Genomic DNA, 26,769 nt, shown 5'->3' with positions numbered 1-26,769 from the left:
AGTAAACCACAGTCCAATTTCAATTTCCTTTTAACTCATTTACTTCACAAAGATCTAATTTAAGACAGATTGGGTAAAATAGCCTTGGACTTTATGGGCACCAAGTGATTGTTGCTTAAGAAGTATTCTCATAAAGATGCTCGAGCGCCCGCTCCCTCCCCGCCGGGTTATGAAGGGTCTGGTGCTGGAGCCCTGTTGAACTAGGGATGCGTCGTCTGTTCTGGATCTTACCATTTGGCGGTGATGATAGAGGTTAAAGAGCCACATAGATGCTTTACATGTTCAACTATGGGGCTGGGTGCAGTGGCACACGCTTTTAATCCCAGCACTTGGGAGGCAGAGGCAGGCGGATCTCTGTGAGTTGAGGCCAGCCTGGGCTACAGAGTGAGTTCCAGGACAGCCAGGACTGCACAGTGAGACCCTGTCTCAAAAAACAAAAATTAAAAAAAAAAAAATTCAACTATGTAACTTTTGTCAGTGAATTTTGACTCATACCTGCTCCTCATGTTCCTCATCGTCCCATCACTGTGATAAATACTTGAGAATATCAACTTGAAGAGTCAGAATGACGCTTTTGGTAGGTCTAGCCCATGGTCAGCTGTCTCCATTTTTCAAGCCTACAGTGAAACAGTGTCCTGAGAGAAGGGGCAGGGGAGGAAAGCTGCTCACCTCACGGCACTGAGAAGCAGCAGGACGGGGCCAGGAACAATTATACCTGTGCAGGGCGTCCCCTCTCATCTGTCCACTCCAGCTCTGCCCGCTTCCCAGTTCCCACCACCTCCCAGCAGGGCTGTGGGATTAGAGCTGTAACAGTGGATTCGATTCATCCAGGCACCGGGTCAGAGCCCTCACGATCCGGTCTCGTCCTAAAAGCCACACCTCTGATCACCGCTGGCACCGGGGACCAAGCCTTCAGTCTGCAAGGAGTGTCTCCCACCCAAACCACGGTGCTATTGGGCACCCCTCCCATACCCGCTGCTCTCTGAAGAGCAGAGTTTAAGAGAAGGGAGGCAGCACAGTGCAGGCGGGCCGGTGTGTCGGGCTCTGCCACCCGGAGGCTGCCCCCCGCCACTCATCCCTGGTCTCGAGAGAGGGTGAAATACCTCCCAAGAGTTCTGCCAGAGGCAGTGTGGGGGAATAGGTGTAGTGGGTTTTCTCCTTGGAAGTGTGGCTTGCCGCTTTTTGCACTTCATCGTGGATGTCTTGTGAAATGTCTAAACCGTAGCATCATCGATAACAAGACTAGGAAAGACTGGCCACGTCCAACCACAGGCTTCTTGTCCACTTTCTAAATGTGGAAAGTGAATCCAGGGGGAAGCAGTGGCTCATCTGACCACACAGCTAGGGAGGGAAGCTGAAGACGGCCCCAGATGTTTCAGGACGTGAGCTGAGACATGACCTGCTTGCTCCCTGGTGGGACAGGTTCTCTGGACTCTTGGGAAGACTCATTCAGCCACCTCTGGAGGGGGCAGTTAGCAACCTCTGTTTTAAAAAAGTTCTCAGATAATTCCGGTGCAGCCAGTCTGGTCCTCGTCAGCCAGATCAGGGCTGCCATCTGGCTTGTGTGGCCCACTGGCTAAGTACGGTTTGTCTATTCCCAAATAGTTGGCTGTGTGAAGACTGTATGAGGTTTGTGTATCCACCAAGTTCTGCAGGAGACAGCCTCTCCTGTTTGTTTACATGTTGCCGGTGGCTTCTGCGCACCTCAGTGGCAGTCAGCTGTTGAGAGACCGTAGCCCACAGTGCTTACCACCCGTGCACGCAGAGGAGCCTGCAACACCAGCGTTCACTGGGAGATTCCTGAGCTTTAGCTGTGTGGGTCCAGACGCCCTCCTGCTTTATCCAGAAGGCGTGTTTAAGAAACACTACGTGCAAATTATAAGTAAATCTAATTATTTTAATGATAAAGCAAATTATAGAGCAACTCACCACTGCAAGTGTAGAGGATGTGCATCTGTTTCAGGAGCTGGGTGTACCCAAGATGACGCTTATTTTCCAAGTAGAGAAAAGACTTCAGACGTGGTGGGGGTAACCCTCAGATTTCTGGTTCATCACCAGAACCCTGGCTAGTTTTTTGACTAACATGTAAGGACTCCATCTTCTCAATGTCTTCTTTTTCCTCTTCTCTCACCTCAGCTAACAGACTGTTCATTAACACACAGACAGCATTTATTGAGTACTTTCTGTGTACAATAGGAGACACCTCCCATGTGACCAACCCAGGAGACAGACAATAAGGCGTAAAGAGAGTAAGGGTTTTGTTTTTTTTCTTTTTAAAGTCTTATTACTTGTCACTTAAGGTGGACAGGCAATTTAGTAAAGGCTTTAGGTAAGAAAAAAAAAAAACAGAAAAGGAAAAGAAAAGGTGAGCTTTAGGTTCTGGTGCATGGACCAGTGGGTCCCTTCCCCCCCCCCCCCACTATTCTTACCTACTTTATTGGTATACCCAGGAGCTCAATTTTCTCATTTACCAGCGAATCCGTCCCCCATGTCAACCTCATTCTGCCTTGTAGTCATGGAATTACCACCCAGTCCGGCACAGCAGAAGCTGTGAAGAGGCCCTGAGCCTGGCATAATATGCTGCTCCTTGCCACGTGACCTTGATGGGTGGTGTCCCTCTCCTGAGCTTTTGTAAGCTGCATACAGGCGGAGAACTCCTGCTTTACCCATACTTTATGGGGATGTTTTGAGGCTGAATGAGGAGCCTGTTTGAAAGGTCTGGCGTTTCACAGAGAGCGTTGCTATAGAAACACAGAGGGGTACAAGGACTTCAGGAAGAGGGAATGGTGTGGCCCACTTATTTCTTTGGGAGGCCAAGAAATGGAAGAACCAGATCTCTGCCCTTGACCTGTTTTAAGCTAACCCCAGATCTTCTGGTTCCACTTGCTTTTAGGATTGGGCTTTTTCGGGGGATCCCAACAGAGCCTGTACGTCCTGGTGTAGGAAGAGGGTTAGTGCAGTGTTGTGTGAGACATGGGTGGGGCAGGTGGGCACTTCTGAATGAACAGAGCTGCATGCCAAAGTTGCTCTTCTAGTGGGAGAGGCTGTGGTGACTCTGGCAGATGAAGAGAATATAAAATAGAAGATAAGAAGCAGAAAGAACTTAAGAAGTCACATGCCAGCCCCCGTTTGTTGGGAGTGTGTGGACTGAGCACTGTATCTATTGGAACTGCAGAGGGAAGCATGAGCTTGGCCCCTGCCTCCAAGAGGTTCAGACTGAGTTTTAAGGAGAGAAGTAGAGGAAAGGGGAGGGGAGGGAGACAGGGAGAAGCTGGCTGGGGGTCCCAAATGGTGCATGTTAAATTCTTGTCAGTGTCTTTGTCGTGAGAGGATGTTAGATTCTGTTGGAGCATTTGATGCCTCTATTGAGGTCACTGTGTGCAACCCTTGTGTTACCAGACTGTCCCAGTGCTTGGGTCTCTTAGGTGAGCTGTCTTTGTACTTCTGGACTGTATTTCATGTGGTCAGATACTCAGGCCTTCATGGGCTGCTAGATTTGGTTGCTAGTATTTTTGGTGAAGACTTTTGTGTCCATATTACTAAATCCTATGAGTCTATAGAGTTTTCTCTTCCTGTGACGTCATTGCCCGATTCTGTATAGAGTAACCTCACAGAATGAGTTGGGAATTATTCTCTCTCTTCTGATTTTTTGGAAGAGTTTGTGCTAATTCTTTAAACATTTGGTAGAATTCATTAGTGAAGCCATCTGGTCCCTGGGCTTTTCTTTGTGGGGTTCATTTTTTAATGCTTGGTGCAGAAGAGTATTTATAGTGCAGTCTCACTTAGGGGAAAGACTGTTTAAGGATAGATCTGTATGCTAATGCTTATAAAGAAAAATTCTGGAAGGATATTTTAAAAACCGGCAGCAAAGATTACCACTAGGTAATAGAAGGGAACTTAATCTTATGTTTTTAAATTCTAGGCATATATCATTCTAAATAAAAACAATTTTACAAAACTACTTAAAAGTGACTTAAATTTGGCTCCTTGCTGTCTGTGTTTGCGCTGGCCTAACCTCCACAGTGACTCCCGGTTTGGTAGGCCCTGCATCTGTCTCGAGCGCTGCCAACCGCTCTGCCCTCTTCTGTCTTCTGTGGACACAGAATTACTTGTCAGCACCCTGAAGACAGTACGCTTATATCCAACTCTACCTGCCACGCTGCTCCCTTTCTGCCCATCCTTACCTTCTTTATCAGTTTCTTTCAGTTCCTGTTTTCCTTTATGAACACATCCTGGCTCACTTTCCTTTTTTATTACCTACAGACAGTCTAGGATGGGTGGGGGTCCTCTGTCCTGCTGTCTCTCATATTTTTGTGTTGAACTTCATACTTACCCCGCCATCATGATTGTAAGTTCACATACATTCTCCGATAAAGTTTAGTTCTGTTCAATTTTGTGTGCCCCTCACCCCCGGCTCAGCACAATGCTTGGCACAGGGTGAGCAAAGACCCAAGTTACACATTGCTACAGCCTGTTCCAAGGACATGGGGCAGTTTGGCTTGCTAGGAAGATTGATGCTGGGAAACACAAGTGGGTGGTTTGGGCAGGGCTGATGTTGGAAGCTCTTAGAAGCCGGGCAGAGAGGACCGGTGAGTAAACACTGAATGAAGTGCTCACCCTCCTGACTTCCTTCAGCGTTGCCCAGCTCCTTCCCCCCGACAGGATGACTCTGACCACCTCCTTCACAGTGTTCTCCTCCACATCGATTCCTCCCCTGCCCTAACATTCCTGTCTTCTGTGTGTCAGGGTCAGCAGAGCATAGTGTTCCATGCTGATTTGTCTTCCTGGTGGGAACACAAACCCCTCAGACAAGGACTGCCTTTTAAACACCTACAACATTGACTGACACATAGTCAAAGGTGCTTAGTCATAATTCCTTGAGAAAATGAGTCCTAAGTGAATGAACTCTAATATACTGTCTGGACTTGGCATAGAGTGTGCAGACATCTCCAAATGTGAACCTGCTAATACTGTGGCCGAGATTTGTAATACAGCCTGAGGGCTGGGGGCTGCTGTGGAGGGGAGGGAACAGACGCTATTTTGCCTGAAAAACCAAACAAGAGCAAAGTTCTAGGTACCTTTAAGTGAGTTTATTTCTTACCTAGAAAAATGTTTTGTGTGGTGACTGATACTCAAATTTTAATGATTTCTCTTTTTCTTTCTCCACAGACCTTTGTAGTATTAAACAGAGGGAAAACTCTCTTCAGATTTAGTGCCACGCCTGCCTTGTACATTTTAAGTCCTTTTAACCTGATAAGAAGAATAGCTATTAAAATTTTGATACATTCATATCCTTTTCTGCACTGGGAGTGAGTGCTGCAGATCTCGCCCAAATTGGAGAGTATGACGACTGTCTTGTGTACTGCCCACCAGTAGTGTGGCTGGCCACTGCCCACCCCAGCCAGGCTTAGGAACAGAGTCCTGCCACATCCCAAGCTCAGCTTCTGCAGACTCCTTTTTAAAGGATATTACTGGAGTCTAGAATTTTGTTAATGTCATTATGAGGGGCTAATTAAGATTTTACCCTTTTACTGAAGTCTTAGCTTTTTAGTAATTTCATTCCATGATTAATTCAGCTTGTTAATGTATTAATATTGGATACAAGGATTTTTTTTTTTTTGAAAACCACATCTTGAATTACAAATAGCTGAATGAATGCTTTAGAATTTATTTTTTTCTTGAGCAAGGAGTTTACAAAGTACCTGGTATTTCTCAGATGAAATCAACTCGTTGGCACAGAGGTTTGGATACAGGTTGTAGATAAATAGGTACCTTTTCTGGGCTTTGCCTTCCCCTTAAGTGGGAAAGTGCCACCCTTTACATCCTATTGCTCTAGAACACAGGACAGGTGACAGATGATCTGATGGGTTCAGCATCTTGGCCCAGTGACTAAACGTGCGTGATTGGCACTTCATTTCACGGCACTTTGTCACATGCACCGAAGAGTGTTGTATCCTCCAGGGAGGCCGAGGAAAGCTCAGGAGCAGCTGAGTGGGTCAGGTCAGGGAGCGTCTGCCGTGTGGGCCTTGGCTCTGGAATAGATGGTACCACAGCTGCGAAGCTGTGAGGTTTACAAGAAGTAGGTAATTTACAGTAGACTTTGTCCCTTTCAGGATCAGAGCTGGAATGTGTCTTTCTCTCCTGTCCCTAAAGGATGTGATATTCTCCCCATCCCCAAGGGTACTTCAGTTGTAGAGAAGAAAGAAAGTCCAGCTAGAAGAAGCATTGTCTTTTAAACTCCACTAATAAGATAAAGATAGAAATAGCATTAGTAAGAGAGAGTGAGTTCACAGTGAATGAACTCTGGCCTGATGCAGTTGGAGTAACTCCTGCTGGTTGTTAAACTATTTAATTCCTTTCAGTAGACAAGAACAGACAGGGCTAAGAAAGGTCCCAGATGGCAAGGGCACCTTCACTATGATCAAACTGACTCTCACTATTACCCAAGTCTCAGAACTGTTGGGGTGCAGGTGCCTCAGAAGTCTGTATCTAAGACGCCACACTGGTTTTCAGGTAGGATGCATCAATGCACAGTTGACTGGACTGTTGCCCGTAAGATATTCAGCCCCTTGGGATACCCTAGAGGAAAGTGAACCATCAATTACATGTAGATTTTCAAGTAACTAATTATTCAGGATAATTAGCAATACATGCATCTCGGGGGGAAAAGTGTAGATTGACTTTCTCTGATGGCCTTGGGGTCTTTGGTCACTTCTGGGTCCTGTTCACAGAGTTTTAAGTATTTGGAGTATTGCTCCATAGCTGACATGGAGAGTGGCAGGTTTATCCGAAAGGGCTGGGGCAGTCGGTGATAGCCCTACAGGCAGGAGAATGGCGTCCAGCCTCACCTCCCGGCCAGGCGGGACGTCCAGGGCTCTCCTGTGGTAACAGTAGCCAGTTTCCCTATCACTTCGCCTTTTCCTCCTCCTGTGTGTGCCTCCCGTCAGACAGCCTGTTGCTTTAGATCCCATGAGACCTAGTATAAAATGGGTTTGTTTTCTCGTTTAAAAAAGAAAAAGGAAGGGTCAGGCCGGGTTTTGTATGGCCCCTTAACTCCTGCCTACAGTATTCAGCATGATCATCATGTGCACTATCCTGACCAACTGTGTATTCATGACCTTTAGTAACCCTCCCGAATGGTCCAAGAATGTGGAGTAAGTGGTTTTTTATTTGCTTGTTTGGTTAAAAGATTTTTGTTGTGTTATTCCACAATTTATCCATGGAGAAAAAGAAATCGTTACTGCAGGGTATTGGGGGTGGGGGCGGGTGCACTGAAGATAACGTAGAATTCGGGAAATAGACTTAGAAATGAACTCTAGGAAGCCAGTCAGCTCTGGGAGGGACTGCCCTTCCTCTCTAGCAGGGGCTTGGCCATCCTGTGTCCTCCAAGGCCAACATTGCTCTGGGGTCTCCTTGCCTGTTCCAGAGTGATCCTGTTCTGGGTGGAACACCAGTCAGGTGCTGTGGGCATGTCAGTCAGCTTCAGCCAGGGTTCTCTTTTCCCTGGCACTGCCGTGGGCCCTTTCTGTTGTGTCTGTGTGGCGAAGCGACGCCCTGGGCAGGTGTTGCCTCAAAGAGGTTCATTGACATTTCTGCCAGGAATAACCTCAGCTGTCCGTATCTTTGACAGGTACACATTCACAGGGATTTATACATTTGAATCACTAGTGAAAATCATTGCAAGAGGTTTCTGCATAGACGGCTTCACCTTCTTACGAGACCCATGGAACTGGTTAGACTTCAGTGTTATCATGATGGCGTAAGTTCCTGTTCATTTTACTGTTCTATGGATATGATTGCAGGTGAGTGTGTGTGTGAGTGTGTGTGAGTGTGTGTGTGTGTGCATGTGTGTGTGTGTGTGTGTGTGTGTGTGTGTCTTGAATGGGCTTGCATGGTGGTGCAAGTAAATGTGAGTTTGTGGGCTCATAGAATGGAGAATTCTTTTTTATTTTTCTCTTTTGAGATATAGTCTCATGTAGCACAAGTCATCCCTGAATTCACCATACAGCCGAGGCTGTCTCGAGCTCCTGGTCTTCCTGCCTCTTCTCCGAGTGCTGGGATTCCAAGCTGGTATAACATGCCTGGCTGCAGAATGGGGAGTTCTTGGGTAACTGTCTGGCCGTGGGTTTCTGACTGTGGTTCTTGCTCGCAAGCCCTTCTTAGTTTTGAGACACACGTTTATGTGGGAGAAGGTGAAGGGGTGCTTTACAGCTGGGAGGTCAGTAGGCAGTGGCTCCTCGTGGCTCTGCCCTCACAGTTTATGCCCCTTTATGGCACTGACCAAGGTCCTCACACCCCTCACTAGAGGGCCTCTCTGAAGGCATACAATATTTCGGGTGTAAACTTTTGGCTGAAAACGCATTTGAGGTTTTTGACTCAAATGTGAGCCAACGTATCTAGACTGGCACATTCAGAAAAGTTACTAACCAAGCTCCCAACTCTCACTAGAGACTTGGTGGTTCTCCACAGGTATGCCAGCTGCAGCTGGCAGTTGGTTTTGTTTCAGCTATGAAAAGTTTCTGTTTGAGAAACTTAGCTGAGGATGGAAGAGTTACACAGGCTCTAATTTTTTTTATTTTTGTGTCAAGAGAGTGCGTTGTCGTTTCAGGGGAGACTTGGAGTGGGATATAAAGATGTGTGAAAGGAAGAACACATTTGCGTGTGGGGGGAGCTGAGTATCAGGAGTTCCCCTGTGAACTGTGAGTGAGTGGTGTGTACGGAAAGGCTGGAAACAGACCTGACTCTCGTTCTATGGAGACAGTCTCTACTCTCTAGCATGATAAAAATATACATTGGTGTGCATTTCAAACCTGTTTCCTAGCTCGACCCAGAGCTGGTGATAAAATGGGCACATAACTCACCTGCTGCCCTGATCTCATGAGCTGGATTTTTTTCTGAGCCCTGCTTTTATCTGTCACAGGATAAAATTTCATCTGTAGACATGGCTGCAAAACACAGACATAAGCTCCTGGAGAAGTCCCACACCCGGCCATGCGAGCATTTTGTCCGTTGTCAACAGGGGATTTGTTTTTGTGAGGCTCCTGCTACAAAAAGTTGTCTGTTTCTTGTGAAACAGACTGTTTTGTTCACAAAACTGGGAACATAAGTTTTTGATCCCTCATGGCCTTTCCCCTTGCTGGAAAAAAAAAAAGTAAATGGGCTGATAGTAAAGTCACTGAAATCTGTGCATCTCACGCTGGTCTGAGAGAGCGGACCTCAGAGAGTTCTAATCTGTCAATTCTCTAGAATATACTTCTCAATTCTTCTTGCCCATTTTTTTTTTTTTAAAGATGTGTTCCTTGCTGGGCAGTGGTGGCGCACGCCTTTAATCCCAGCACTCGGGAGGCAGAGGCAGGCAGATCTCTGTGAGTTCGAGACCAGCCTGGTCTATGGAGCAAGATCCAGGACAGGCACCAAAAATACACAGAGAAACCCTGTCTCGAAAACAAACAAACAAACAAAAAAGATGTGTTCCTTAATCGTTTATATTTTGAAATTTTGCTTTTTCAGGGAAAGAAAATAAAACTATAACTTATACATAAGACCCTCACTTGCCCTGTTCTCAAACCCTCCCCCAGTGGTCCCGTTACAAGTTAACTTTGGTTTGATTCTGCAGGTATATAACCGAGTTTATAAACCTAGGCAATGTTTCAGCTCTGCGCACTTTCAGGGTACTGAGGGCTTTGAAAACTATTTCGGTAATCCCAGGTAAGATGGCCCGGGGTTGGTGTTAGGTGTGGGTTAGGGCCCTGATGTGACGTATTGTACTTTTTGTTTTGTTGTGGTTTTGTCTCTTTTCCTTTGGTATTTGTGTTGTGTCTGTGTTTGTCATTTGTGTCTGTGTGTGACCTCCCTTACTACAGATATGTGACAGAGTTTGTGGACCTGGGCAATGTCTCAGCGCTGAGAACATTCAGGGTTCTCCGAGCTTTGAAAACTATCTCTGTAATTCCAGGTGAGCAAATGCGTGCACCAGACTCGTTTTGCCACATTCCTATTTTCCTCCATTCATTTCGTCTGCCACATTTGAAACTGGTATCGGCACATTTGATATGGCCTTGCACTCTGCATGCTTTCCCGAAGAACTGTTCTCTGGAATGACCCTTTGGTCCTCAGGCAGGCTTCTCTGAGCATGCTTGCCAGGCATGCAGCCCTCATTCCATCCATGCTTTTGAAAACAGCACCTGCTTACAAACGCGCTGTGCCACACAGTATCTGAGGAAAGCTGTGTCTTTGTATATGAATCATCTGGATCATGGCCTCATGGAATTACAGCGACTTTCACATCCACTCCCATCCCATTGCTTGTGATTCCAGAGTTCCTGTAGCATGGTTTGCCAATTGCATGTTATTCAAAGACTTGTACTTTTACTGGTACCATACTAATGTAACCATTTAATCAAGAAGCGACCTAACCAGTTAACTAGTCACTTCAGACTAGTTAAGATATAAAAGTCTTGGAGTTAGTGAGTCACTGTCTGTCATATTCTACAACTGTCATCTTCAGTAGAGTGAGACCCAGCAGACATCTACTGTGAGTAGACTCAGAGATCACTCTCAACTGTAAACCACAGCAAAAGCACATACTGGCCCCATCGTAAAGTCAAAGGTACAATATCAGCAAAAGCTGAGACACTTGAGGGACAAAAGGAAACTAGAGAGCGGCTTGAAAATTAGTTGAAGGACAACCTCTTGAAAATATTTGCCTTTTGCTTTCTCCTGGTTGAGCTAGCCCAGTGGTTCTAAACTTCATGAAGGTTTTTGGTCCCTTTGAGACTCAGATGAAATTTCACACACACGCCCCACATCCCGCTACCCATCTGTGCACTCAGGTTAAGATTCCATAGTTTAAATCATGGCAGCTGGACAGTAACCTTTCTAAGAACCAGACTTGAAATCTAGAAGGAAAGACGTGTTTAAGGCTAAGACGGTCAGTAACCCGGCAGAGGGGAAGGACTTTAGTTGTGGTCGGAGGTACTAAGGGACACTCCCTGAGTTCAGGCTTTCCACCGGGTGACATGGACACTGGTGCGGAGCACCATATTCGGATCTGTGGTCCATGCCCTGGGACTGATTTCAGAAATAGTTCTTCTCTATGTAACATCGTGTCAGTGACCTAGGCGGGGAACACAAAGACAGAGTTGTGAAGAGGGTAGGTTGGGGTGTGGTTTACCAGGAGTCTCCAGTACTAAGCCCTTAGGCAGGCCTGGTTCTGCGGCAGCTGGGATGTCAGATCTTTACTTTCATTTTCCCTCTGGTCTCTTTCCTCCCCTGGCCCCTTTAAACACGATCCCGTGTCTCCCGTTCATCTCCCCCAGCACACTGCAAGGCATCTGTCTCTTTATGTTCCTGTGATCTCAAAACTTCTCTCCAGAGTTCAGTGGAAAGCTGTGTTCTCTTCACTAACTGGGGCAGCAGATGCTGTCTATCTCCAGCCTGGCTCGTCACGGCTGTTTTTGTCTCTGCTGCTTTGGAGGAGGGAATTTCTGCAAAGCAGTTCTTACCAGGTTACTTATACTCCCTCGTCGTGTGTGTGTGTGTGTGTGTGTGTGTGTGTGTGTGTGTGTGTGTGTGTGAATATGTCATGTCTGTAACACGGTGCGTGGTCCACAGAAGTCTGCATAAAAGATTGTACTGGAAGCACTTATCATAAAACAACAAACAGCGAAAGGCTTGTGTCAGGATGTAGACGCTGTCTTAGCAGTCTGAAGTGGATTCTCAGACTCCTGTTTCCATAAGCATGCCCAGTTGAGATGGCTTTGGGAAGCTAACGGCATGGACACTTAGCTGTAAGGGTAGTAAAGCTAGCCATAGATGACTGTCAGTGAGAAATTCTAACTCGTGTGACTTTGAGTTCCAGCCCTTTGCTCTGCAGTCTTCCCGTTTAGTGTGAGTCAGAGAGGCGGGTAGTGGGCCTGCGTAGAGTTCTGGGCTTGTCTGTCGTTCCCTGGAGGCTGCTGTCCCGTTCCTACCTGCAGGTTGTCCATGTCTCCTTCCAAGGTGGGTCACTGTGTGCATCGCTGCATCAGGGTCTATCTCTTGCTTAAAAGTCAAAGTTACTTTTATTCCAGCTTGTTGAGCAGGGACACAGTAGTCCTCAGTCAGAGCTATAACCATGCATACAACTTGAGAAGGATTTTGCTCTCCACCTTCTCCTGTCTCAGTTTAGAGCTTAGCCTTTTCCCGAAGCTGCCCAAACTACAGAAAGGAAGCATGGATGTGTTGTTGACTTTTCTGTCATGGGACAAAATATCTGATGAATGCAGCTTAAGGAAGAAAGGATGATTTTGTCTCACAGTGTAGAGGAATGCAGTCTTCAGGAGGCCACTGGTCACACCAGGTCCACAGCCACCTCAGTAAAACCTACCTGGACACCCTCACAGATGCGGTTAGATGGTTGTCCCCTAGGTGATTCAAAATCTTGACAAGTTGACAGTCAAGGTCAGCCGTCTTGGAGGGTAAGCATGGGAATGGCATGGTGTCTGTAGCTTTCACAGTGGTCTCTGAGTCTTAGCTCCTTCGGGATCATTGCCCAGGCCAGGCTTGCGCCCAGGCCAGGCTTGCGCCCAGGCCGGTGCTCCTTTTGCGTTTTGGTAGCCATTTTAATATGTCAGGTCAGCCAGGACTCTGGACTGCATGGTAAGGAGTTTTAGTTCACGCTAGCCCTTTGGGTAAGAAATATTCCTGGGTGATGATGGTGAGACCTTTGAGACAGGCTGATCTCTGAGTTCAAGGCCATCCAGGGCTGTTACACAGAGAAACCCCCGTCTAGAGAGAGAGAGAGAGAGAGAGAGAGAGAGAGAGAGAGAGAGAGAGAGAGAGAGAGAGAGAAAGAAAGGAAGGCCATAGAGCCTTCATGACACTTACAAAAGACCAAACTCACATTCTGAGCCTTTTTTTGTTTGTTTGTTTTGTTTTGCAAGACAGGGTTTCTTCGTGTAGCCCTGGCTGTCCTGCAATTCACTCCATAGACCAGGCTGGCCTCGAACTCACAGAGATCTGCCTGCCTCTGGCTCCTGAGGTGCGTGCCACCACTGCCCAGCCCTGAGCCTTCCTATTTGATGGGTCAAGACTCCGATACAGGCCACTTGTGACTTCTTTTTGTTTCAAAGTTATCATCTTTGGAGAAACAGTGCACATACACTCTGTGTTGAAAGAACCCTTGTCTCTGGGCCAGAGTTGTTGAGTTCAACTTGACGTTGATCCATTCTGCCAGAGCTCTGTTTTCACGTTTGATTCATCGGGAGCCTCGGCAGAAGGCGAACATCTAAAAGACTCCGTCGGAGGTGTCCCCTTCCTCCTGCCCCGACACAGGCTGTAGGACAGATGCCTCAGTCCAGAACTCACATCTCAGGAGTTCTCCTGCTTCCCTGGGAGAGCGGCAGCTGGGGGCTTCCTGTCACTTCCGGTCCTGTGAAGGACTCCCTGCAGCCGCCGCTCCCCAGTACTGATCTGATACCGTCCTGTTCTCTCTAGAATTGACTCTTCATTACTTTTCTCTTGGACTTTCAATTTCTACTTTCATTCCTGCTTATTCCTACCCAGTAAGATCAGGCAGGAAACAGAAAACAGGGCTGCTTTTCTTTTCCTTGCTGCCTAGTTCTCACAGAGCATTTTCTTTACATGTATACATTGTAAGTGTGGCTGTTCTCCTGCTTAGCGACAGGTTAGAAAAGACACTTTAAGACTATAATACTCACTGATGGCTTCTTTCTTTCTATTTATTATGTTGGGTTTTTGGTTTGGTTTTGTTGTTGTTGTTGTTTTGCTTTTTGTTTGTTTGGCAGGGTTTCCCCATGTCGCTCTGGTTGTCCTGGAACTCACTCCGTAGACCAGGCTGGCCTTGAATTCAGAGATCCGCCAGCCTCTGCCTCCGAGTGCTGGGATTACAGGCGTGAGCCGCCACACTCAGCTGGTTGTTTCTTTTTAAATATTACAGTTTCAAATCTTGCGGCTTTTGTGCTTCTCTTTCTTCCATATTGCATATTAAGGGGAAAAAATCCCCAAATGTAGTGTGGTCCTAAGTGGAGAAGGACTAAGAGAGCTGGCGTTTGTAGGAGGAAAGTGAACAAGACCTGCTGCCCCCTCGGGACCAGCCAGCCTGGCAGAACTGGGGTTCTCCCTGCCTCAGGCCGAGAACTGCTTCCGACTGCTGCTGAGAGCAAGTCCAAGATTAATCTTGTGGGAAATTAGCTCACATTGCTTCAAACCACTTACGTTTCTCAACCTGTGCGACAAACGGGAATAGGAATTAACTTGATTTGGACCATCACAGCCACAGACTTGATCCCAGCATGCATGGCTGATTTCTCCGGACACAGCACATTAGCTGGCTTTGTTCGTTTGTTCAAAGATTCGGGTGTATTATGTAAGGTGACAAGAAGATCAAAGGTGCCTTTGGACGCAGAGTGAAGTAGAAGCCTGCAGCACCAGCTCCCCTGCCTCTCCACATTCCTAAAATACCCAGCCCCCGCTCAGGTAGCTGGCCTTCATTCCTGGGGCCCCGCCCCCTTTTCAAGGTCTGTGGTGAGTGTGTGAACTTGTGTTCAGGCACGCACCGACGCCTGCTAATGTTCGTCTCCCTCGGGAGTTCTCCCTGTCCAATCTGCCCCCACGTGGCTTCTGTCACACACTCTGCTGTGTAGGAGTCATTGGAAGGCGCGTTCTGCTCGGCTGTGGATAATGGTTTTCAGCGAGTATCTTGCTTGTTCTGGAGTGTGGTGGTGTGAGCCGATAGAAGAAGCAAGGCAGAACAGTGTCATTCCACATCACCAGGAGTCCCTTGTCTCTTCTGACCAGTGCTGGTGGTAGTTGGATAGATTTGCCGTGAGCAGTCACTTCAGGCAGCCTTAGAGCTGGAATGTAGGAGATGCATTGATGGCACATCCCTACAAGTCACACTGATGTCTCTGTGAATGTGGTGGTTCTGTTACCAGCCCCGTGGGAAGAAGGCCTGAGATCTGTGTACCGTTGGCGGCTGCTCCAGGTGCTGCTCTGTGATCTGTGTCATCCTTCTGCACGCCTCAGGCCACACCACATTTCTCTCCCCTGGGCCCCTTCTCGTTGGGGTCTGGATGAGGTCTCAGAGTGTGATGGCTTTGTAGATGGCTGCTGTTAATGTGGCGTACTGATTCCTCTTGCCCAACTAAGATGGATTTCTCTGAGCCTCTGTGAAGTACAAGCAGCTGAAATGTCATTTCCAGCTAAGTTTCCACTTTCCACTTTTTAAGCAAACCAAACTCACCAGCATGACGATCTAAGCCTCGGACATCAGAACGCTTGAGGGAAGGGTTTTTAGCTGTGTGGACTTACGTTTCCAGATTTCTTCAGCTGAGACATGTGGCTGATGGAAAAGGGACAGTAAGCCACCTACGGTGGCAGGCCCATCTCTAGGACGTAAGTGCCAGGCCTCAGGCAGGAGCTCTACTGGAAGGCCACGGGTTCCAATTGTGCACCTCTGGGGCCAGCAGAATGCAGATCCAGGAGACCCTAGAGACTCCAAAGTTCTTTGTCTCCACCCCTCTCTCTCCACATGTCTGTCTCTTTTCTTTCTTCAAATACAAATTCCTTTCCTCTGTCAAGCACATCTTAAAGTGACACAGTGTGGCTGCTGCCTTGTTCTCGGTTTTATCTGTTAATATTTCTGCCACGTGGTCAGATGACTGTCCCTTGTCCTGCTCCAGATCCTTATAGGAAAGGTCTGGATTTAGGTGAGAGGTCCACCCTGTCATCCATAAGTACCAAGAGAGAGTCACCTTGGACAAACAGAGCTGCTCACAGCACATCCCCAGGGACAGGGACAGTTAGAGCTTGTGGCCTAGAATTTCTTGTTATACAGACTTGGAACACCCAAAGATTTCCCACCCTGGAAAATCAGGTCAGAGTCATGGTGAAATTATATGATTTATTGATTGATTCACTTTATTTATAACAAGTCCTTTTGTTGTGTATGTTTTGTAGTTTTAAGTTCTTCTTGATGTTGTAAGTAACAGCACCCTTTTTGGTTCAGTTAAAATAGCAATGCCAGGGGCATTCGATGATCATCCAGTGTCCAGATAGACACTTGTGTGGTGCCTTTAAAAGAGGTAGCTGTAAAAGTTCTTTCTTAAAAAGTCTAGGTGAAGAAACATGGCAGCCATTCTTCGGGTATCCACCAAGTTGTTCTATCGGAATCGCTCTTCAGTAGCTTAGATGCCTGAACTTGGATTATTGGCCCAGTGTAGGCCTACCCCAACCAGTCCAAATATAACGAGGTATTTCCATTTTCAGAAGTGGTACGGAACTCAGTTGCATAACTCTGGGACACTTCTTGATAACTATCTTCTACTTGGTGTACCTAGCTGTGCAATCACAGGCCTTGGGCATAAAAGGTCGGTGACAGCTCATTTCTTGAATCTCCACCCTATCTTTAAAGACTGAGAGAAGATTCATCAGTTTCTCTCCTTCACTGCCCACTGCCATGCAATCCCATGGGAGAGAACTGAAGCTCTGAGAAGTGACCTCAAGTTTGTGACCTATCATAGCCACGGCAGGTTATAATAGTGACTGACCTGCTCGGTGCCTTGCCGACTCCTCTTCTGCACAGCCCTGTGGGGTAGAGTCTGAGTAGAAAGCTGTGTCTCTGGAACCCAGGCAAGCTCTCTTCCCCTTAGGTCTGTAGCCTCAAGGGAAGGCTATGCTGTAAGAAGGCCCAGGCCTCTGTACACTTTCCCCCTTAGATGCCTTTCTTTTTATCTGTAAGAAAAAAAATTCTCTATTATTCACTCTTTCAGTAAAAATTTATTAAACCGCCTGTTTTGTGCCAGATTCTAGACTAGGCACAATGTCCGTTGCTACTGTTGGACTTAGGAAGAAAATTCTGTTGGGCTTAACTCTAAGCATTTTAGATAGTCACTTGCAAAATACAGGGGTCCAAAAGGCATGTCCAAGCACCCATTAGTGCATCATCACTTGGGGTTAGCCCTGAGCAGGGACATTATCCCAGCCAAGTCTTGAGGGGGCACTAGATATAAAAATGATGATATGTGATACATGATCTGTGTCATGTCCTGCATTAGATATTTTTTTATATTTGTTATTTTACTTAAATGTCATGACAATTCAATGAAATTGGTATTGCAAATCTTTATAGATGAATAAATTGAGGCTCAGACAATAATAATTAACCTCATTCACCGTGCACCAGCTGCTCTGTTAAGTATGAAACATGCTCAATCCTCACAGCGGTCTGGTAGTCAGCTGCGACTGTCTCTTTATTTACTCATTTATTTCTGGTGGCGTTGAGGATGGAAACCAGGGCCTTCCCTGTGCTAGTCTGTAGCTTGAGTTTTCCTGCCTGGCCCACAGTCAGGGCAAATCTCTGTCACCTGCCAGTCCCACAGCCACTCAGACCCGACCAAGTAAACACAGAGACTTATATTGGTTACAAACTGTATGGCCTTGGCAGGCTTCTTGCTAACTGTTCTTACAGTTTAAATTAATCCATTTCCATTAATCTATACCTTGCCACATGGCTCGTGGCTTACCGGCATCTTCACATGCTGTTTGTCATCGTGGTGGCTGGCAGTGTCTCTCTGACTCAGCCTTCTACTTCCCAGCTTTATTCTCCTCCTTGTCCCGCCTACACTTCCTGCCTAGCCAATGGCCAATCAGTGTTTTATTTATTGACTAATCAGCAACACATTTGCCATACAGAACATCCCACAGCACTAGTCAGATGCTCTGACGTCAACACAGCCTCCTCACTCTAATTATCACTTTAAAGGTAAAATGCTGAGAGCCCAGAGGTTGGCTGTAGCGCTCAGATGATAGTGTAAGTGGCGCACCTTGATTAGGGTTAGTGATGACCCACCCACCCACCCACCCAGCCAGGGCCAGCAAAGCTCACATCAGCGGTCTCTGGAATGCCAGCCTTGTTTTCTTGCCATCAAAAGCTGATCCCTGAGGCCTGTGTGTCGAGGCTCAGAGTCTCCTCTTGCTCATCTTGTACACTGCAGGAGTGTCCGTGTTCTGTGGGCCATGTCCTATGATCGCCTGCTGTGGGGCATGCTGAGGATTGCCACACATAGACTCTTTTGGCTCAAGCACCATAAACTTATATTTTTATGTGTCTCCCATCACTGATATCTCCCTATGCAATGTGGGAGTGGCCGTCGTCAAGTTTAAATTTGAACTCATTGTCTCACATTTTAAACCTCAAATTCGAACTGGTATACCGTAACTCCTTGGGAGGCATGTGCCAGGTATACACAAAACGTTGAATTCAATTCCCAGCACCAACCACAAAAGTAAAATAAAATAAAACCTTACATTAAAATGAGTCACAAGCGTTTTGTTCTTAATATAGAACACAAGAAAGATTACTGCAGCAAGCAGTAATGGAAAGGCAAACTGTAAATACTGTATTGATAACACTTAATCTTTTCAATACATTGGCGTTTCCAGAGATCTTCGGAAAAGATATTGTACCTTCTTGCTTCTCACTGGCTTATAAACTGTTCAGTGGTTCCCTTTCGAACTTGGAAACCTCCTTAGTCCCTGGACCTTTTTCATTTGTTTACTCAACAAATATTTATTGTGAGTTAGACACTATGTTACAACTGTGGACGAGACAGACAGAAAATGAGTTAGAACCCTGGCAGATGGTACAGGGAGACTAGAAGGCTCTGCTGAAGCAATAGCAATGGTAGGGGAGGGAGGTGAGCCTGGGAGGCAGGGAGGGCTTCTTGGGGCCGTGCTTTCACTGAGACCAGACGGGGAAGGAGGAGTTAGGTGGGGAGGGCAGGAATTGAGCATCTGGGAGGAGGGACCAGCCTGTGGGAAGGCCCCGGGGAGAGGGAAGTGCGTCCAGGGAGGAAGGAGCCACATGCTAAATAGAAGCAGCTTCTTTCATTTCTTTTGAAAAGGATTATTGACTTAGAAATGGATCCTTCTGGAAACTGATAATTCTACCTACTCATTCTGTGTGTCAAGATGCAGTGGCCGTATTTCAAGGGGGGTGCTGTGGGAAAGTTGGAGGTAGGACTAAGTTGGGGGAGGGCTCGGGGAAGTAGGGAGGACTTGAGTTGACTCTGGTTTGGGGGGGTTCTGTCTCTTCAGGCCTGAAGACAATTGTGGGTGCCCTCATTCAGTCTGTGAAGAAGCTGTCCGATGTGATGATCTTGACCGTGTTCTGCTTGAGCGTTTTCGCCCTGATCGGCCTGCAGCTGTTCATGGGGAACCTTCGAAACAAGTGTGTGGTGTGGCCCATAAACTTCAACGAGAGCTACCTTGAAAATGGCACCAGAGGCTTTGACTGGGAAGAGTATATCAACAATAAAAGTAGGTGTCCCCTGCGCTGCAGGAGGGAAGCTTGACCCACGGTTACTTGTCAGGAGCCACTGCTGAGCTACACAAAGTGGCCCGGCCCAGAAAGGCTCAGCACTGCCTCCTGGCCTGAGAAGCCATTCCCCTTTGTCCAAGGCGGGACTGTGCAGACGCTCTCAAGTCCTTCATTATTATTATTATTATTATTATTATTATTATTATTATTATTATTTTATTTTGAGACAGGGCCTCACTATGTAGCCCTGGCTATCCTGAAGCTCATTATGTAGACCAGGCTGGCCTTGAACTCACAGAGATCTGCCTGCCTCTGCCTCCCAAGTGCTGGTGTTCACCACTACACCTGACTAAGCTTCAGTCCTTGGAAACCAAGTGAACGCTTAAACTGTCTTCACATGTACCCGTAAACTTGTGCTTTCGAAGTCATGTCTAGACTCTCAATAAGCTGCTTTTTGTTGCTGGGTTACCTGGAACAGTCACGCGTTCAGTCTAGACTATGCTTATGAACCAAAGCTCCTTAATGCCAGCAAGAGCTTTGCAGTAGGTCTTGTCTAGGGAGTCAGGTGATCTCTGAGATACGATTTGATCTTACTTCAGTTAAGGAGTTTGAATAACTTCATTTGAGGAATCAAATCACTGTGGGGTCTTGCATTAAAGAGAATTTGGTGTAATGATAGTTCTATTAACAACAACAACAAAAAAAAGCAGTATCACCACTAGTCACACGAGAGAAATAAAATCAATTAAGTAGCCTCAAGAAAGTATTGCAAAGGAGATCTTGGGGGCAGAGCCTTCTGATTTAAAGTAGGACATGGCAACTTATGTCTAGTGCGGAATTTTAGAACATCTTGGTAAAAATACTACAAGGATAAAAGGGTGAAGTTATATAAAGGGATGAAGATTTCAGAAACTTACTTTAAATCGGTGGTTCTCAACCTGTGGGTTGAGACCCACTTGGGGGGGGTCACACATCTTTGGATGGAAGTTTCTGTCCCGCCTGGGACCATATCCTGCTTATCAGATATTTACATTAGGATTCATAGCAGTAGAAAAATTACAGTTATGAAGTAGCAACAAAATAATTTTATGGTTGGGGTCAGCACAGCGTGAGGAGCTGTATGAGTGGGTTGCAGCATCAGGAAGGTTGAGAACCACTGACTCAGACCCTGTAATCCAAATTGCAGAACTCGGCATACAGAGCTGAAATACCAGGGAGTCAAGTGCCTGAGAATGCAGTATCACCTCGAGGGCTTTCGGGGTAGCTCTGCTGTAGACATATACAGGAGATCATTAAGGGGAGGGATTCTCATCAGCTTTCTGCTGCTGGGAAAGATTTATATGAGCTAAAATCAATAGCTGCTCCTGCTGGCAGGCTAGGGACTGTGTAACCTTATTCTCTCATTCACTGAAATCTGCCTATTCATTTCCTGCCTCTTCCAACTTTTCTAGCAAACTTTTACACGGTTCCTGGCATGCTAGAGCCCTTGCTCTGTGGGAACAGTTCCGATGCTGGGTAAGTAGCTCACCTGTTGTTATTCTTCATTAATGTGCCTAGTATGAGTTGGGTCTAAATGAGCAATAGCCTCACTTTCTTTATGCTCTCATACTGGGTCCTACACATGGGTCTGACCTATCGGCTGACTCAGATTTTCTTTCTGTTTCATATTTGACCATTCAGAGTTGGCATTTCACTAGAAGGTGAATGCATCAGTAATCTCAAACTACAGTCAAAGATGTGGGAAGATAAGGGGAACTCTGTAGCACCAAGTAGCTTGCCTGCCTCTTGTGGACCCTCTCCTCCTCTAGTCACACAGTTAGTACAATATGCAACAAGGACACTGTCTTGTGAGAGTTCAACATCCCAGGACAACCCAGAGCACACTAGAGCTAAGAATGTTGCCGAGACATCCGACCTAGTCAAGTCTCCGTTTCCTCCTCCGTGACAGAGATCTACTAAGCTGTGCTCTCTTCCTCACAGGGTTACTGTAAGGGCCTGTTAAATACTACCCACACAACTGCTCTGTAAACGCATGTAGGGTGGCGATGGCTGACTCTGCATTGGTCCCCTGTGTACTGGCCTGCTGTTTTAATGTGACCCGGACAACCAGAAGTCGTGTTGAGTACTGTATTGAAGTAGATACTAGAAATTACATTAAAAGAGACATCAGATGAGTCCAAAAGCAGAAGAAATCATATAATCAATATCATTTATTTATATTTACATCATTAATCTCCATAACTTAGATCAGCACAGCAAGTGTTGAACAGACAACCAAGAAGACCTGAGCTTAACTTAAGTATTTGTCATTGACAGTAGTAGCTGATTTGAATTAATAATTAATCAATTAATAATTTGATTGAAATTATACATTGATATGGATCTGTGATATCGTAAGGCAGTGGTTCTTATGCTTGGCACACAAGCAGCAATCTGACCTGTCTCTAAAGTCACGTCCATGGGCTCCACCCACTGAACTTCCAGCAGCTAGGTGTGCACAGATCTCAGCGTGTGCATCCTTGAAGGCCGCCACATTGCTCGGATTCTAGGCCTTCCCAGACTCTGACTAGCTGTTCTTTTCTTCGCTTTCCTTTTCTTCCTCCTCCTCCTCCTCCTCCTCCTCCTCCTCCTCTTCCTCATCCTCTTTCTTTCTCTCCCTCCCCTCCTTTCTCTCTCCCTCTCCTTATTTTTCTTCCAGTTTTGTTCTCCTGGCTATAAAGGTGGCTATTTCTATCTTCAAGGGCATGGAATAGATGGGTTTGTGTAATCCGTTATCTCTTGATAATAGACTTGGTAGGATAATTTTGAAAGTTCCTAAACTTTCTTTCTGTCTCATTCTGTGTGTGTGTGTGTGTGTGTGTGTGTGTGTGTGTGTGTGTGTGTGTGTTTTGCCAGGAATAAAATTGAGGGACTTGGAGTTACTAGGTAAGTACTCCTCCACTAAGCCGGGTCCCCATCCCATTGTACACCCCTTTCTTTCTTCAGGCAATGCCCGGAGGGATACCAGTGTATGAAAGCAGGAAGGAACCCCAACTATGGTTACACAAGCTTTGATACTTTCAGCTGGGCTTTCTTGGCATTATTTCGCCTTATGACCCAGGACTATTGGGAGAATTTATACCAGTTGGTAAGTAATACCTCTTTTCTTTAGTGATGAAGTCTGTATGAGGATATGATGAGTTGGGAACGTCTGTGTGACAGTCCTATAGTGAAGACATTGACTAGGATCTGAGAATGGCATCTCCCACACAGCAGGGTGGGTGAATTCACCCAGCTCTCAGCCCCATGTCTTGAATGTGTAGTCGCAGTCCACTGGAGCCGACACCTGGACAGCCTCAGGCCAGCCTGGAGGTTTGCAGCCCTGCTGTCCCCCCTCGCTCTCTGCAGTCATCTGCTAGGGTTTCAGTGTCAGAGCATCTAAGAAATAGCAAACACTCGTTTGTACAAGGTACCCACCAGTATTAAAATGATGGGATTTCCGTCCATGGGATCTTGAAGTATGACTTAGAGCTGTAATTTTGGACTTGTCTAGGTATGTGGTGTGGGTGAGATTAAGGCTGGTCCCCAAACTGTTGGGCCACACTGATGACTTCAGGTGTCTTGTACTCAAGTCATAATGAGGAAATTAGTGTTGCTGATGACTCCATGACAATCCATTGTTTTCTCTTTGACTGTGGTATTTGATGATGCTGGTTAGTTAGAGAATAAAAAGTAAATCTCGGGGTTGAGGATTTAGCTCAGTGGTAGAGCTCAAGGCCCTGGGTTCGGTCCTCAGCTCCGGGCGGGGGGGGGGGGACGGGACAGGGGGAGGTAAATCTCTCCTTGCAAAAATAACCTCTTTAAGAGAGGCTTCTAGTTCCAATCCAAAGTCAGTTCTTACTGTTGGGCATAACAGACAGCAGATTCCATCCAATCCTTGCTAACTGGAAGAAAAAAGATGAGCTAACTAGGCCTGTGATGTGGGTCTGTGGTCCTGGCAGTCCGGAGACAAGGGCAGGAGGATCACCTCGAGTTTGAAGCCAGTCTGATTTACATAGCAAGTCCTGTACCAACCAGGGCCGCATTGTGAGACCTTAGACAGACAGACAGACAGACAGACAGGTAGAATATGTTTCTATGAAAGCAAAATGCAGGGGATATTTTCTCCACAGTGGAAGTGAGGGTTAAACATTAGGCAGGCATCTGACCACTGGGATATGGGATGGGTGCAGAGTGCCGTGCAAGGCAGCTCTGACCTACCCAGCCAGCAGTGGTCCCTGCTGAGGAGCTGGGCTCACAGTGTGTTTTCATCCTGCTCCATTCGATGGAAATAACTGAGAAGGCGGCCTTTGTCTTTCAGACCTTACGAGCAGCTGGGAAAACATACATGATCTTCTTTGTCCTGGTCATCTTTGTGGGTTCTTTCTACTTGGTGAACTTGATCTTGGCTGTGGTGGCCATGGCTTATGAAGAGCAGAACCAGGCAACATTGGAAGAGGCCGAGCAAAAGGAAGCTGAGTTCAAAGCAATGTTGGAGCAGCTCAAGAAGCAGCAGGAAGAGGCCCAGGTGAGTGGCTCTGCGCAGCGCCTTCTTCCGGATGTCGGTGCTGAGCTCCGGCGATTGTCACTGCAACTGCTCTTCTATTGACTATCTCAGCGCATCGGTGTCTGTGATGACTGGGAAAAGGGAGATGAGTGGTTAGTGCAGAAAGACAGATGGATAGTTAGTGCAGGATGACAGATGGGTAGTTAGTGCAGGAAGACAGATGGGTAGTTAGTGCAGGATGACAGATGGGTAGTTAGTGCAGGATGACAGATGGGTAGTTAGTGCAGGATGACAGATGGGTAGTTAGTGCAGGATGACAGATGGGTAGTTAGTGCAGGATGACAGATGGGTAGTTAGTGCAGGAAGACAGATGGGTAGTTAGTGCAGGAAGAGAGATGAGTGGTTAGTGCAGGAAGAGAGATGAGTAGTTAGTGCAGGAAGACAGAGATGAGTAGTTAGTGCAGGAAGACAGATGGGTAGTTAGTGCAGGATGATAGATGGGTAGTTAGTGCAGGATGACAGATGGGTAGTTAGTGCAGGAAGACAGATGGGTAGTTAGTGCAGGAAGACAGATGAGTGGTTAGTGCAGGAAGAGAGATGAGTAGTTAGTGCAAGAAGACAGATGAGTGGTTAGTGCAGGAAGAGAGATGAGTAGTTAGTGCAGGATGACAGAGATGAGTAGTTAGTGCAGGAAGACAGATGGGTAGTTAGTGCAGGAAGACAGATGAGTAGTTAGTGCAGGAAGACAGATGAGTGGTTAGTGCAGGAAGACAGATGGGTAGTTAGTGCAGGAAGACAGATGAGTGGTTAGTGCAGGAAGACAGATGGGTAGTTAGTGCAGGAAGACTGGGATGAGTAGTTAGTGCAGGATGACAGATGGGTAGTTAGTGCAGGAAGACAGATGAGTAGTTAGTGCAGGAAGACAGATGGGTAGTTAGTGCAGGAAGACAGATGAGTAGTTAGTGCAGGAAGACAGATGAGTAGTTAGTTCAGGATGACAGATGGGTAGTTAGTGCAGGAAGACAGATGAGTAGTTAGTGCAGGATGACAGATGGGTAGTTAGTGCTCCAGTCAGTACAGACTGGTTTGTTATTGACTTAGTGCTGGGGACTGAGCACAGGACTTTTTGCATCCTGAGCACAGGTGCTCTGCAATGGGTCTAACCCCCAAATACAGCCACTTTTTGGTTCAGAAAAACATTAGGATACCCATCATGGATTCACTATGGCCATAGAGTATTATTTCTCATTTAAAAGATAATATAGGGAACTAGGGAGAAAATTCTGTCAAATAAAGTGCTTGCCACACAATCCTGAGGATCTGAGTTTATCCCCAGAACCCACATAAAATCCAAACATGATGGCTTACGTTTGTACTACTAACCTGGAAGACAGAGACAGGTGGATCTCAGGGATCCCTGCCAAGCCAGCCTAGCCTGCTTGGTAAGTTCCAGGCTAGTTAGAGACCCTGTCTCAAAGAACAGGGTGGATGGAATCCTACAATCACCTCTGGCCCCAACTGCACACACTTGTCCATAAGAGTACACACACACACACACACACACACACGCACACGCACACGCACACACGCACACGCACACGCACACGCACACGCACACGCACACACGCGCGCACACAAGCACGCACGCATGCACACTTAAGAAGTGGGAGATACAGTGAGATGACTCAGAGGGTTTAAAATTGGCCACACAAGCCTGGTGACCTGAGTTTGAGTGCCCCAGGGCACATTAAATGTGGAATGCAAAAACCAATTTCATAAAAGTTGTCCCTCTGATCTCTGTACACACACACACATACACCATACACATACATACAATAATGAATAATATTTTTAATATTTAAAATGAAGTTATAAGCAAAAAATAAAATTTAGAAACAACTGTGATTCTTACTCTTACCATTTATCTTTCTGATCGTATATATACATACACACATATGCAGATACACGTATGTATTTTGCCGTGTTTGCCCAATAATATGTAATATGGTTTCTAAGCATCCATTTCCACTGTTGCTAAGGAATCCCAGCGTGCTTGCCATGAGTGCTGTGGTCACTCAGGCCTGTGTACCAGGCTGCAAGCTCACCCAGAGGGTGTTAGCATCCAGTGCTGACCACAGCCTCCTCCTTACCAGGGCGGGCTCCCTCGTGTCCCTGTCTGTAGTGGCTGGCATGGGTGGCCCCAGACAGTGCTTCTGACTAGGTCTGTCTGGCCCCTTTCCCAGGCTGCCGCGATGGCCACTTCGGCGGGCACTGTCTCGGAAGATGCCATTGAAGAAGAAGGAGAAGACGGGGTTGGCTCTCCGCGGAGTTCCTCGGAACTTTCTAAACTCAGTTCTAAGAGTGCCAAGGAGCGTCGGAACAGGCGGAAAAAGAGGAAGCAGAAGGAACTCTCCGAAGGGGAGGAGAAAGGAGACCCCGAGAAGGTGTTTAAGTCAGAGTCGGAAGATGGTATGAGAAGGAAGGGCTTCCGGCTGCCGGACAACAGGATAGGGAGGAAGTTTTCAATCATGAATCAGGTAAACTCTCTGCACTGTCTCAAGCCTAGAGCACTGCGCTTTCTCATCCCACCTGGCCTTGCAGCTCCTGGGCTCATCCTTACACTGGTCTTCCTCACCAGCACCTTGCCAACACTCTTTAATCCTGCCCTTCCTCCTTGTAAGTGAAGCCCCAGGCCCCTTCACACTAGTGATTACATCACATTAGCAAGCCTGAAGGTCTACCAGGGGGGCTTTTAATAATAGCTGTTGTGAAAGTCTTTAGGATGTCTTCCTTGAGCATGGAATTTCTAGCAATTAATTGTTGTGCCATATAGTGCCATCAGTTACCTTGTACTGTACTGAAAACCTCCAGTTTTATCCACTTTGATTAATGTAGAGACTAAGGCAGGCAGAGAAACTGTCAG

At 46.7% G+C, this 26,769-nt stretch overlaps 1 protein-coding gene across 1 annotated transcript in view; it reads left to right on the top strand.

Annotated features, from left to right (window-relative positions):
• The window catches only part of Scn8a (sodium voltage-gated channel alpha subunit 8), a 112,083-nt gene that overhangs the window by 9,805 nt on the left and 75,509 nt on the right, over positions 1-26,769 (top strand). The window contains exons 2-10 of the mRNA XM_059246920.1: positions 5,170-5,288; positions 7,065-7,154; positions 7,631-7,759; positions 9,617-9,708; positions 19,099-19,320; positions 20,773-20,836; positions 22,307-22,448; positions 23,661-23,867; positions 26,090-26,383. Of these exons, the coding sequence (XP_059102903.1) occupies positions 5,170-5,288; positions 7,065-7,154; positions 7,631-7,759; positions 9,617-9,708; positions 19,099-19,320; positions 20,773-20,836; positions 22,307-22,448; positions 23,661-23,867; positions 26,090-26,383 (1,359 nt within the window). The remainder of the gene's footprint in view (positions 1-5,169; positions 5,289-7,064; positions 7,155-7,630; positions 7,760-9,616; positions 9,709-19,098; positions 19,321-20,772; positions 20,837-22,306; positions 22,449-23,660; positions 23,868-26,089; positions 26,384-26,769) is intronic.

Source organism: Peromyscus eremicus, chromosome 20 (genome assembly GCF_949786415.1).
Source record: "Peromyscus eremicus chromosome 20, PerEre_H2_v1, whole genome shotgun sequence".
NCBI lineage: Eukaryota > Metazoa > Chordata > Mammalia > Rodentia > Cricetidae > Peromyscus > Peromyscus eremicus.
The sequence above is the reverse complement of the archived record's forward strand: the minus strand, read 5'-3'. Positions and strand labels throughout refer to the sequence as shown.